Source organism: Argiope bruennichi, chromosome 7 (genome assembly GCF_947563725.1).
Source record: "Argiope bruennichi chromosome 7, qqArgBrue1.1, whole genome shotgun sequence".
Lineage (NCBI taxonomy): Eukaryota > Metazoa > Arthropoda > Arachnida > Araneae > Araneidae > Argiope > Argiope bruennichi.
In genome coordinates, this window is record NC_079157.1 from 13,798,446 (window position 1) to 13,810,521 (window position 12,076).

Sequence of the window (12,076 nt, forward strand, 5' to 3'; positions counted from 1 at the left end):
TTTTGGCTCCAAAGTCGCCATGTTTGTCGCCAAGCTCTGGGACCTCCTATGGAACCAACTATGCAGCATCACAGGTTCGTAACAATAGGATAATATAGAGAAGCACGTAATATTTTCAATAAAACATGGGATAATATACAAAAGCAAGTAATTCTTTTTAATAGAACACGATATATTATACAGGAGTGAGTAATTTATTTCGATAGAACCTTGGGTGATATGCAGAAAAAACATTTTTCGATAAAGTATCAGGAAACTTGTAATATTAAAGTTTTTATAGGAAACATTTAGTAATATACAGCAGGACATAATTTCTAATATATAAGACTAATTTACAAACTAATGTATAATAAAGAGTGAGAGAGGGAAAAATTTTAGTATGAAGTTGATAAATTTGTTCAAACCAATATAAATTATTCAAATTAAAATAAAAATTAGGAAATTAATTAAGAATTAAATTAAATTTAAAAATATAATTGCATTTATATGAATAACTAAGAAATTTAAATTTATCTCAGTTGTTTCTCTACATTACACATTTTCTCTAATATAAAAGATTGATTTTTTAATTACTCAAAGACTTTGTGTCCCATTTGGTTAGTTAAAAGAAGTAATTATGTCGTTTCCACAAACAATCACTTTTTAACTATAGACATTTATATTTTAGGATATAATACATCATATTTAATTAAAACAATTCAAAGGATTTCCTTCACATATTAGCAAGCTATTTTTTCATACTCTCGGTATGCACTGAAATAATACTTGCAATTATCATATAATCTTATAATCAGCTTTATAATCGTTCTTTAATCAATTTATAACATAAAAACTCTCGTTATTTTATAGTGTCATGATCAGTTTTAGAATATTTTGCATACTTGAAAATTAACATCCTTTTGAGTGAGCAATATTCTTTTTTTTTCCACTTTCAGGTGGAATTGCGCGGGCTGACTGGTCGAATTGTGTTCGACGAAAACGGGATGCGTACTAACTTCACTGTTAAAATACAGGATCTTACGCATATCGGTCTAACAGAGGTAAGTGGAATGACATTTTTAGAATTAATGGAACTTATTTTTTTCCGTACGCATCGTTTTTCTCGATTTTAAGTAAAATCTTTCTTGAATTTTAAGAAGGCATAGTAAAATTTCTCACACTTAAAAAAACAAAAAACAAAGATTTTTATCATTAAGCTAGAGCGAGTCGCCAGATTTCATCTTTTAAATTTTAAGCACAGTGTCTTATTCCAACACGTGACAAATTCTCTTTGCAATCGAATTTTGAAGCCGAAATTCGGCTCATTTATATTCGGTGAACATCATATAAAAGATTCAATCGCATATTTCAGCTTTTCTCTCTATGACTGTAATTAATGAATCCTAACTTCTGAGGAGCGATTGGTATCAGTAAACTCTTAATGCAATTTTTTCTCATGATAATGAAGCATTTATTCTCTTTATCCGAAGAATTTTTCTATCTGCAAAAGATAATGAATCCTAACTTCTGAGGAGAGATTGGTATCAGTAAACTCTTAATGCAATTTTCTCTCATGATAATGAAGCATTTATTCCCTTTATGCGAAGAATTTTTCTATCTGTAATAGATAATGAATCCTAACTTCTGAGGAGCGATTGGTATCAGTAAACTCTTAATGCAATTTTCTCTCATGATAATGAAGCATTTATTCCCTTTATCCGAAGAATTTTTCTATCTGTAATAGTTAATGAATCCTAACTTCTGAGGAGAGATTGGTATCAGGAAACTCTTAATGCAATTTTCTCACATGATAATGAAGCATTTATTCCTTTTATCCGAAGAATTTTTCTATCTGTAATAGATCATGAATCCTAACTTCTAAGGAGCGATTGGTATCAGTAAACTCTTAATGCAATTTTCTCTCATGATAATGAAGCATTTATTCCCTTTATCCGAAGAATTTTTCTATCTGTAATAGTTAATGATTTTTAAAGAAATACACATTTCATCTCATTCATTCAATGTGAAGAATGTCATTTCTTCACATTCTTTTTCAGTCGTAAGATCCATATACAAACTATAACATCTTTTTCAAATGCAATCAAAATTATTTAAATTATTGTGTGAATGAAGTGAGATTTTAATCTCTAATAAAGAAAATAATTTGTAAAAATTTTCAAAAGTCATGCCCTAATAAAAGGAACGCCGCAGTAGAAAATACAAGTGGTTATCAAAATAATGGAAACGCCTTAGATTTATATAGAATCTTTTATTACTATGGTGTAGGAACGTCTTTGGCATGTAATACAGCTTGGATTCTCCTAGGAATCGATTCTACAAGTATTGAATTGAGGAAGTTATTTTAATAGTTTAGAGGAATTTAGAAGTTTAGAGGAATATTGTACAATTATTCCTGGAGATATTGTGAAAGTTCTGGGTGAGATGCCGATGGAGGTTATAGATTCCGTATTGAACGCTCTAACATAGACCATAACGGTACAATTGTATTGAGGTTGGGTGACAGCGAGGGCCAAGGCAGATGTTCCACTTCATCCTCGTGTTCATCAAATCATGATTGGACAAGTCTCGCTGCATAGATAGGTGCCTTATCATCCTGGAAAATTCCATCTCTTGCAGGAAACAAAGTTTGCATCGTAGGATGGACCTGGTCAGTTAAAAAATTATCTATACTTCTCCCCAGTGATCCTTACTTTTAGGGTTACGATTGGTCCAGCAGGAACCCACGACATGGCTGCCCATATCATGACAGATCCACCTCCATGTTTGACAGTTGGAAGGAGACAATCACGATCATAAGCTTGTTGATGGGTCCTTCAAACGTGCCTAATCTGCTATATTACAGTATTTATTTATTTAACAGTTTATCTGTCACACAGGGAAAGCCGAGTTTCGCTCAACAATGATTTTTTTTCGTAGTATAAAAGTAGTAAAAATCACAAATACAATCCTACCTTATGGCGTTTTAAAGTTGCAAGCGACATCTAAATAAATTGCAAACGGGGGATCGAACATGAGAAAAATGTATGGCAGTCCGAAGCTCTAAGCAAGACTCCCTCTTTGACAGGCTTACTTAGGTCACGTGTCAATATTTAGTTATAAATTTTTTTGTGTGTGTAAAATCGCGTCTTTTCAGGAAGGGCACCTATATAGATCAACTTAAAAAGTAAAATTTTTTCAAAAATAAAAATTATATATATATATAACTAAAAATATTAGCATTAGGTAATTAAAACGTATAATTGAAACAATCTAAAATTAAAACTATTTTGTTTGGGAACGAAACTAAATTATTTCGGAATCGCAACTGAAAATTATTTCTGATTCAAATTAAAACTAAAAAAAGAACAGGAAAAGCCCCATTGTATTTAGAGAGCGCAAATGCAGTTACAACTAAAACGCGGATGAATCAAGACAATAGTAATAAAAACCAAGTTAATAGCGAAAAAAGTATCAAAATTAAACCAAATAGAATAAGATTCCGGTCTGAAGACTTTCTCAAGAGTCACCCTCAGTCAGGGATTCAAAAAAAGCAATTTTTTTCTATAAAGGCATACAGACTAAGGAATAGAGACTTTCTAAAGGAAAGTCCAACTATTGATTCCTCGTGACCCGAAAATCCCCTGAAATTAGGCCTAAGAGATATACCATTTTAGCAGGAAAGAAAAACAAAAAACAATAAATTAGAAGAATACGACCACTGATAAGTAAAAATACAATAACATAAAATAACTATATAACAACACTCAAACCAATTATGAAAAAAAAAACAAAAAGGAAATAACATACCAGAAGCAGGAAAAAAAATTAAACATAAGCTCTCTCGTTGTGTTTCCCGCTCCCTAAACTGTCCTAGCAAACGCCATTCAAGGTAATATATATATATATATATATATATATATACAAGAATTGAAGTTATAAGATTCCATTCACTATATGAAAATTTTCTGTAAATAATTTCTCTCATTGCATATTTTCACATTTTTCTTTGAAAGGTCTACCGCATTTGTAGTGTCAAAACGTTCCAAATTTTGTTTTTTTGTAAAAATATTTCAGCTCTATAGGATACAGAAATGCCATCTGACGAAACTAAGTTCTGTTACTTAAAAAATAATACAAATTACCAATTAAAATTATTCCTAATTTAAGATGCATTACACATACCAAGACATATATACGAAAGAACATCCTTTAGAAACAGGGAGAATCATTTATTAATCAGTTTTCATTTAATATCGCAAGAGAAATTACCATTAATCACACAAGAGATGATTCCGCCATTAAATAAAGTCTGCGAGAGATAGCGGCACTCACACATTAATCTCCTACATATGATAATTTCCAAACAGGATTTCACCAGGTGTTTGTTTCAAATAGCTATTCCCTGTAAATATCTGGAGAATGTATAAGGAATGAATTTTAATGAATTATCGAGATAAAATATCACATGTTCGAAAGATACATACATTTTCACTACAGAAGAATCGCGTGTAATTACCAACACGCGAAGCATTTCAAAATTATAAGTTGTTATGAAGTAATTAAAAATGCGTTTGAATGAGTAATCTGATCCTTTGAAGGAAATGCGATTACCTCATTCTATTTCGAATTAAGATATGTAATGAATGATTAATTAAGGTATTTGCGGATCGCTTCATCTTCAGCAGTGGATGAAATGAATGTGTTTGGAGGATATATATTCGTACTTGTTAAGGCATTACAAAATCTCTGTTCCAAATACAAATATTTAAACCTAAAGGAAGATATAAATTTATTATTATAAAAGGTGTGCGTTTAGAAAAATCACTGCTTCTAGTGTAAACAATATTGCTTTACACTAAGAAACAACCAATATGAGCTGAAAGAACACGCGAAATTAACTGGAATGCATTTCTTCCCATTTTTTAATTGTATATTTTCAAAATAAGAAATAAGCAAAATCGGTTGGAGTGTAATTTCGTAACTGTTTCATGGTATATTTTCAAAATAGGAATAAGTGAAATTAATTTGAGTGCATTTTCCTTATCAATCTTTTATTATATACTAGCCGCCTTTGGCGACCAGCCGATTCGCCAATCTTAATACTCGTTAAAATTTTAATAATTTAATATTTTATGGATCTCCTATTTTAATAGCTTCTTCATCAAAATATCTTAAAGCTTCAAATTTTGATAATCATATAATTTATTCATAATACTCTAAAGGCTTTCAGCCATAACGTAATATGTATCTTTTTAATTTTCTGTTAGCTCCCGTAGAACTTATGATTTAAATTAAAGTGGAAATGGTTAAATTGTAATTCATATAAGAAAATTTTTTACTAAAACGAAGCATTTTTTAATATGAGTACTGAAAACGGAGTCGCAGAGTATTTAAATCTTATGGGCACTAAAGAATATCTTTCTTAATTTATGTAATATCTCAAGAAGTCTTCTACAAACGTTTCTCAGATTCATCATGGATAGATCAGTTAATATACAATGTTTAGTTTTAAATGCCTAAAACTCTAAGAAAATAAACAGAATCGTTTGAAATAAACCGTCGGAAACATGTGAAGCCTTCAAAACCAAGTCTGTATCCGTTGAAAATAGACTTGTCAGCAATCAGAACAGAATGTGAATTCGTGAATTTTCAACGCCAATTATGATAGCGCAAATGCGTGAATTTTCTACGCCAATTCGGGAATGCTACGCAGATTAGAAATTTTTAATTTCCTTTATTCTGTTTTATTTTAATTCAAAAGTACTTCAGAATGAATCTGGAAGATCGATTTATTAACAATGTTTAATTTTAAATGCATCAAACATTAAGAAAATAAACAGAATCGTTTGAAATAATCGGTCAAAAAATGTTAAGTCTAGCCTCATTAGCGTGGGGAAAAATACTGAAGCCTTACTCATTTGGCGGTAGGGAAATGGAGATTTTTTTGGCGGGAAAGTTAGTTTTAAATTAATAATTAAAATTATAATTAAAAATTCAAAAAAGGGACTCCAGGTGCACATTCCCGACTTCCAAGGAATGCGTGTGCCAAATTTGGTAGCTGTAGGTCGAACGATCTGGCTTGTAGAGCACCAACACACACACACAAACACACACACACACATTGAGCTTTATATAAGCATAGATTTTGAAAATATGAACAAGCTAAATTAATTGGTGTGGGCTTCTTCCCATTCTTTCATTGCATATTTTAAAAATACGATTCATGTTTTGAGGTTTATTTGTCACGTAAACGTTGAAATCGCGGAAATATAATGAAATTGTGTTCACAACCAAAATGAACTGATGGAGAGATGACGCTATAATGTATCTTCCAAAAAGTATTACGTATTTCAGTGCAAGAAAATAATGAAATCTTAAAATTCATCCATCTTCCTTACAATGTCCTTAAGTTTTCTCGTACATGCCTACTCACGGTTTGTTATTAAGATTTCATCCCAGGTTTTCATATGTTAAGCTGTAACACACACACAACTTATTGTTAACGTGATTTATAGCAATATTATATATACATCATTATTTATAAATAATTAGTCAATTTTCAAAAAATTATTAAAAATCAGTGTTTGTTAAATGAAAAAAACATATTCACACAGTTTTTTTTATTATTTTAAGAAATCTTTTCATTAAAAGAAGTTAAAAAATGCTCAAGGCTTAAATTTTGATATAAAAATGCAATTATTATTTTTTTTTTTCAATTTGGCTCGTGTTTACATGCAACAGAAAAAACAAAAAAAAAACCAAAAAGAAAATTTTAAACTATCGAATGAAATTGCTTTAGAGATAAGCAATAATCTGTAGTATGGATAATTTAAAATTCATTCAAATTGACATTACAATAAAATGACGTGTCAATTGATATGGAATTCAAAGTTATTTGTCAATGGTAACTGTGCAATGATGTCACATCCTTTCAAAAACTACGATGTACGTGGTGTATTTGATTCCCATTTCTAGAATATAAAATTAAGTAATCGTATGAAAAGATACGAAGTCTATAAGAAAAGTTAGCAACTGATAATTTTCTTGTATGTTTGTTTGTCTTTAAAATACCGTAGTATGCAAACATTTCGTTCCTAAAAATGCTACGCACTTTCAGATCCAATGAACTTTAAAAGTTTACTTGGGTAAAAAGTACCAAAACACTAACAAAATAAAAGTGTATCATTAATTGTTTTAATATTTTAAAACAATTATAACGATTCTAAGCCTCATTAGCTTCTTTTTAAACAAAGTTCAAAAGAAAAAGTATAGCACAATAGGGAAAAGAAACTTTTAAGATATTTTTGTCTTTATTTTAATTATACTGCGTGACTTCTCTCTATCGAAGGATGGAGAAACACCTTTCCATTAATTTACCATGCCCTTAGTCCATTAATTTACCATGCCCTTAGCCCATTAATTTACCATGCCCTTAGTCCATTAATTTAATTAATTTACCATCTCCTTAGTCCATTAATTTACCATGCCCTTAGCCCATTAATTTACCATGCCCTTAGTCCATTAATTTAATTAATTTACCATATCCTTAGTCCATTAATTTACCATGCCCTTAGTCCATTAATTTAATTAATTTACCATCTCCTTAGTCCATTAATTTACCATGCCCTTAGTCCATTAATTTAATTAATTTACCATCTCCTTAGTCCATTAATTTACCATGCCCTTAGTCCATTAATTTAATTAATTTACCATCTCTTTAGTCCATTAATTTACCATGCCCTTAGTTCATTAATTTATCATGCCCTTAGTCCTTTAATTTACCATGTCCTTAGTCCATTAATTTACCATGTCCTTAGTCCATTAATTTACCATGTCTTTAGTCCAATTATTTACCATGCCCTTAGTTCATTAATTTATCATGCCCTTAGTCCTTTAATTTACCATGCCCTTAGTCCTTTAATTTACCATGTCCTTAGTCCATTAATTTACCATGTCCTTAGTCCATTAATTTACCATGTCCTTAGTCCATTTATGTGCTCTACAACAGTTGAAAGTTTAATATTAGTAACATCATGATTGCATCTGCAACAGCTTTGGTACTAACTTTTAATCCCCATAAAAATTCGATGTATTTAATGTGAGTAACGTTACGCATTATCTTTCTTTTTCTATAACGTGGAATTAATAGAGTACCTGAATCAGTACCATTTATAATGATGCTCGCTCTAAATGATTTATTGAGGCATTCAGGTATTCCACTAAATCCACGTCATTGGAAATAAGTTAATATTTATACCAATATAATTACATTTGATATAGCACAAGTACTAACGCGTAATAACTATAATCATCCGATGTAATCAGTGTAGTAGCGTTTTGCAGAACTATTTTACAACAACATGGAATTAATAGAGGACCAGAATCAGTACCATTTATGATGATGATTCACACGAGACCGTTTATTGAGGCATTCAGGTATTCCAATAATTCTGCGTCATTGGAAACAAGTTAATATTAGTAATAATATGATTGCATCTGAAATAGCACAAGTATTAACTCGTAATGCCTATATTCCTCCGATGTAATCAGTGTAGTAGCGTTTTGCAGAACTATTTTACAACAACATGGAATTAATAGAGGACCTGAATCAGTACCATTTATGATGATGATTCACACGAGACCGTTTATTGAGGCATTCAGGTATTCCAATAATTCTGCGTCAATGGAAACAAGTTAATATTAGTAATAATATGATTACATCTGAAATAGCACAAGTATTAACTCGTAATGCCTATATTCCTCCGATGTAATCAGTGTAGTAGCGTTTTGCAGAACTATTTTACAACAACATGGAATTAATAGAGGACCTGAATCAGTACCATTTATGATGATGATTCACACGAGACCGTTTATTGAGGCATTCAGGTATTCCAATAATTCTGCGTCATTGGAAACAAATTAATATTAGTAATAATATGATTACATCTGAAATAGCACAAGTATTAACTCGTAATGCCTATATTCCTCCGATGTAATCAGTGTAGTAGCGTTTTGCAGAACTATTTTACAACAACATGGAATTAATAGAGGACCTGAATCAGTACCATTTATGATGATGATTCACACGAGACCGTTTATTGAGGCATTCAGGTATTCCAATAATTCTGCGTCATTGGAAACAAATTAATATTAGTAATAATATGATTACATCTGAAATAGCACAGGTACTAACTCGTAATGCCTATATTTCTCAGATGTAATCAGTGCAATAGAGTTATGTATAACTTATTTTCAACAACACTGAATTAGCAGAGGACCTTAATCAGTACCATTTATCATGATGCTTCGTACGAAACGTGATATTGAGACATTCAGGTATTCTAAAAATCGTGCGTCGTTGGGAAAAAGTCCTGTATCTAAAAATTAATATTTTGTCAACAAATCAAAACTGTTGTAAGTAAAAGAGAATTCAGACAGAGTATAGATCCTAATAAGCTATCCAAACAAGAAGACCAAAGAATTCATTTCGGAATATTTAGATAAGCATAATCGGGCGTAATGTCAAGTTTGAGTCAGTCGTTATGAACACGCTTCACAATCTAGAGTGAAATGTATATTGTATATGCTGTATGGTGTATGTATATGGTGTTTACATTGCATGTAAATTTCTTTCAAACTGTAAACGAAATCCATTCAGTGCCCGGGTTCCCGAAGACAAGTAAACACGACGGCTGCAAAATGTAAACGGCCAATCAGATAAAATGTGATACACAAATTTAACATCTAAATATGGAATTCGTATCCAATTTAAAACAAATATAACAAGTTGTAGGACATTTGTTGGCTTCTTTTTTCACATCCTGGTCATCACGATAATTCAACAGCTTAGGTGAATAAGGAGTGATGAGGTGGCGGCATTTAAATTGTAGATATTTATCATATTTTGAACAAAATTTATTAGAGTTTTAACATTTTTGTTAATCTCTGCTCTTGGTTATATGTAATTGACCCCCGGGGGGCACCTCGGAATGTGGATGAGATGCTTCCGGCATGGTGGTTGGATCTCGCCACCCTGGAGGGTACACTAATAGGTGGGGGATCTGACCCCTCCCATCGATGACGGGACGTACTTCCTTCGGGGAGGGTTGTACCGTGGCCGGTGATGGCCCTTAGAACTCAATCACAGTTCCCGCCAATGTTGCTGTTGCGGCGGTCCGGTCATTCAGTTTTTATGGTTTAAATCCATGAGCCTTCGTGGCGGGTCGGAGAGTCAGATGGCTGACTTTGGTTATATGTAATAGGTTATATGTAATTACTCAAAACATGCAATAGTTTTAATACCATTTAGCGAGCCATCTTATTATTACAACTCCAGTTCCGGATCAAATATTGGTTTGAACTGGTCGAAGAAGAAGGCCTCCAACATGTATATGTGAGAATCTAGATATAGCAATTTGAGTACTCGTGGTGGTCTCTGACTTGCCCAGATTTCACATTTTTATGCAGTGAAAGGAGAATAACGTCTTTATGATAAAACATGCCAAAAAATTTCAAAGTGATCAATTCATTTTTTTTTTCACTTTTCATTATTTATCACAGCTTTTTGATATATCTTTAGCGAATGAATAAATAACAAAAGACGAAATAAATATAAAATTTTCTTAAGAGAATTTTAGAGTTTTCTATACTTTTATCAATCCCAGTTAATGTAGAGCCTTAATAGCATGTAGTTGTATTTGAATATTAAAATGCGTAGATACATTTCTTAATTCGGGACAGGAGGCCTCTATCCTAGAAGCACGCGAGGGACGAAGCGTACGTCGAAGAAATCAAAGGGTTTGGCGTCGCTAAGTTTGAAAAGAAATCACAAAAAATAAAGGTTAAGTCCTAACGTCGTCATTATTTTCTGCCTTTTTAGATTATTAGTTCATTCATAATACGAGCACATTCTTCCTCTGACAAATTGTGTTTTCTTGCCGTAATAAACCGAAACCAAGGCTTTCCGTAATAAAAAGACAAATGCGCGAAATGTACCCAAAAGCTACGCAAAATATAACAGAATTGACGGTAAAATCTGAAAAGACTACAGTTACGCTGTAATAAAAAAATAGGAAAGAAAAGGAAGAAACGCGAATGATTCTATCAAGTGGAAAGTTACACAACCCAGCTCTATTTATTTATTACCCCCTCTAACTCTCCTCTCCCGCAGCAGTTGATGAGTAAAATACCAAACCGAGATTGAATATGAACAAACTGAAGATCAGGATATCAAAACTATATTTATTTCAAAAGTAATAGGCACAGGGGGCCATCTTGTGACAATTAAAAGTTATTCAAGTTTAAAATGCCCGTATGCATCATCGTCCCATGAGTTCGATTTCCAGAAATGGACGGATGGTACGCCCGGCTGTGGGAGACGTCCACTGGTGATACATATATGACTCGTCTGTCATGAAAGAGTTAATTTATGAACGGAGGTAGTATTTCGCTTTAATATTTTAATCCGCATGCATATTTATTTCATTCACTTTATCCGATATTTTAATCCGCATGCATATTTATTTCATTCACTTTATCCGATATTTTTATCCGCATGCATATTTATTTCATTCACTTTATCCGATATTTTTATCCGCATGCATATTTATTTCATTCACTTTATCCGATATTTTTATCCGCATGCATATTTATTTCATTCACTTTATCCGATATTTTAATCCGCATGCATATTTATTTCATTCACTATATCAGATATGCACTTCACTAAATTCCTAAAATATTCCTCTTCAGAACTGTAACCATTCATCAAATCTAAGAACAGATTTTCATCACTTTTATTTAAGAATTTGAATTCACAAATTTAATCTTAAATCGAACTCATACTCCAACCATTTTATTCCAAGAAAAATGAAACACTTTTTCATCGAAACTCATTGTTCACTGATATTTTCCTTCCTTTTATTTCTCATCTTAATGATAAAATTCTAGCAGATACTATTATTTTAGGGGAAGGGTAGAAAATAATGGCATCAAAGACAAATAGACTAGGGGAATTCGGAAAAGAGATTCCCTGAAACAAATGGAATGTTGGGTAACATAGCAAAGCTCATTGATCATCCAGGTTAAAGAAAACAGT

At 31.8% G+C, this 12,076-nt stretch overlaps 1 protein-coding gene across 1 annotated transcript in view; it reads left to right on the forward strand.

Annotated features, from left to right (window-relative positions):
* LOC129976140 (glutamate receptor ionotropic, kainate 2-like) overlaps positions 1 to 12,076 on the forward strand; it is a 435,413-nt gene that overhangs the window by 356,797 nt on the left and 66,540 nt on the right. The window contains exon 8 of the mRNA XM_056089551.1: positions 936 to 1,040. Within this exon, the coding sequence (XP_055945526.1) occupies positions 936 to 1,040 (105 nt within the window). The remainder of the gene's footprint in view (positions 1 to 935; positions 1,041 to 12,076) is intronic.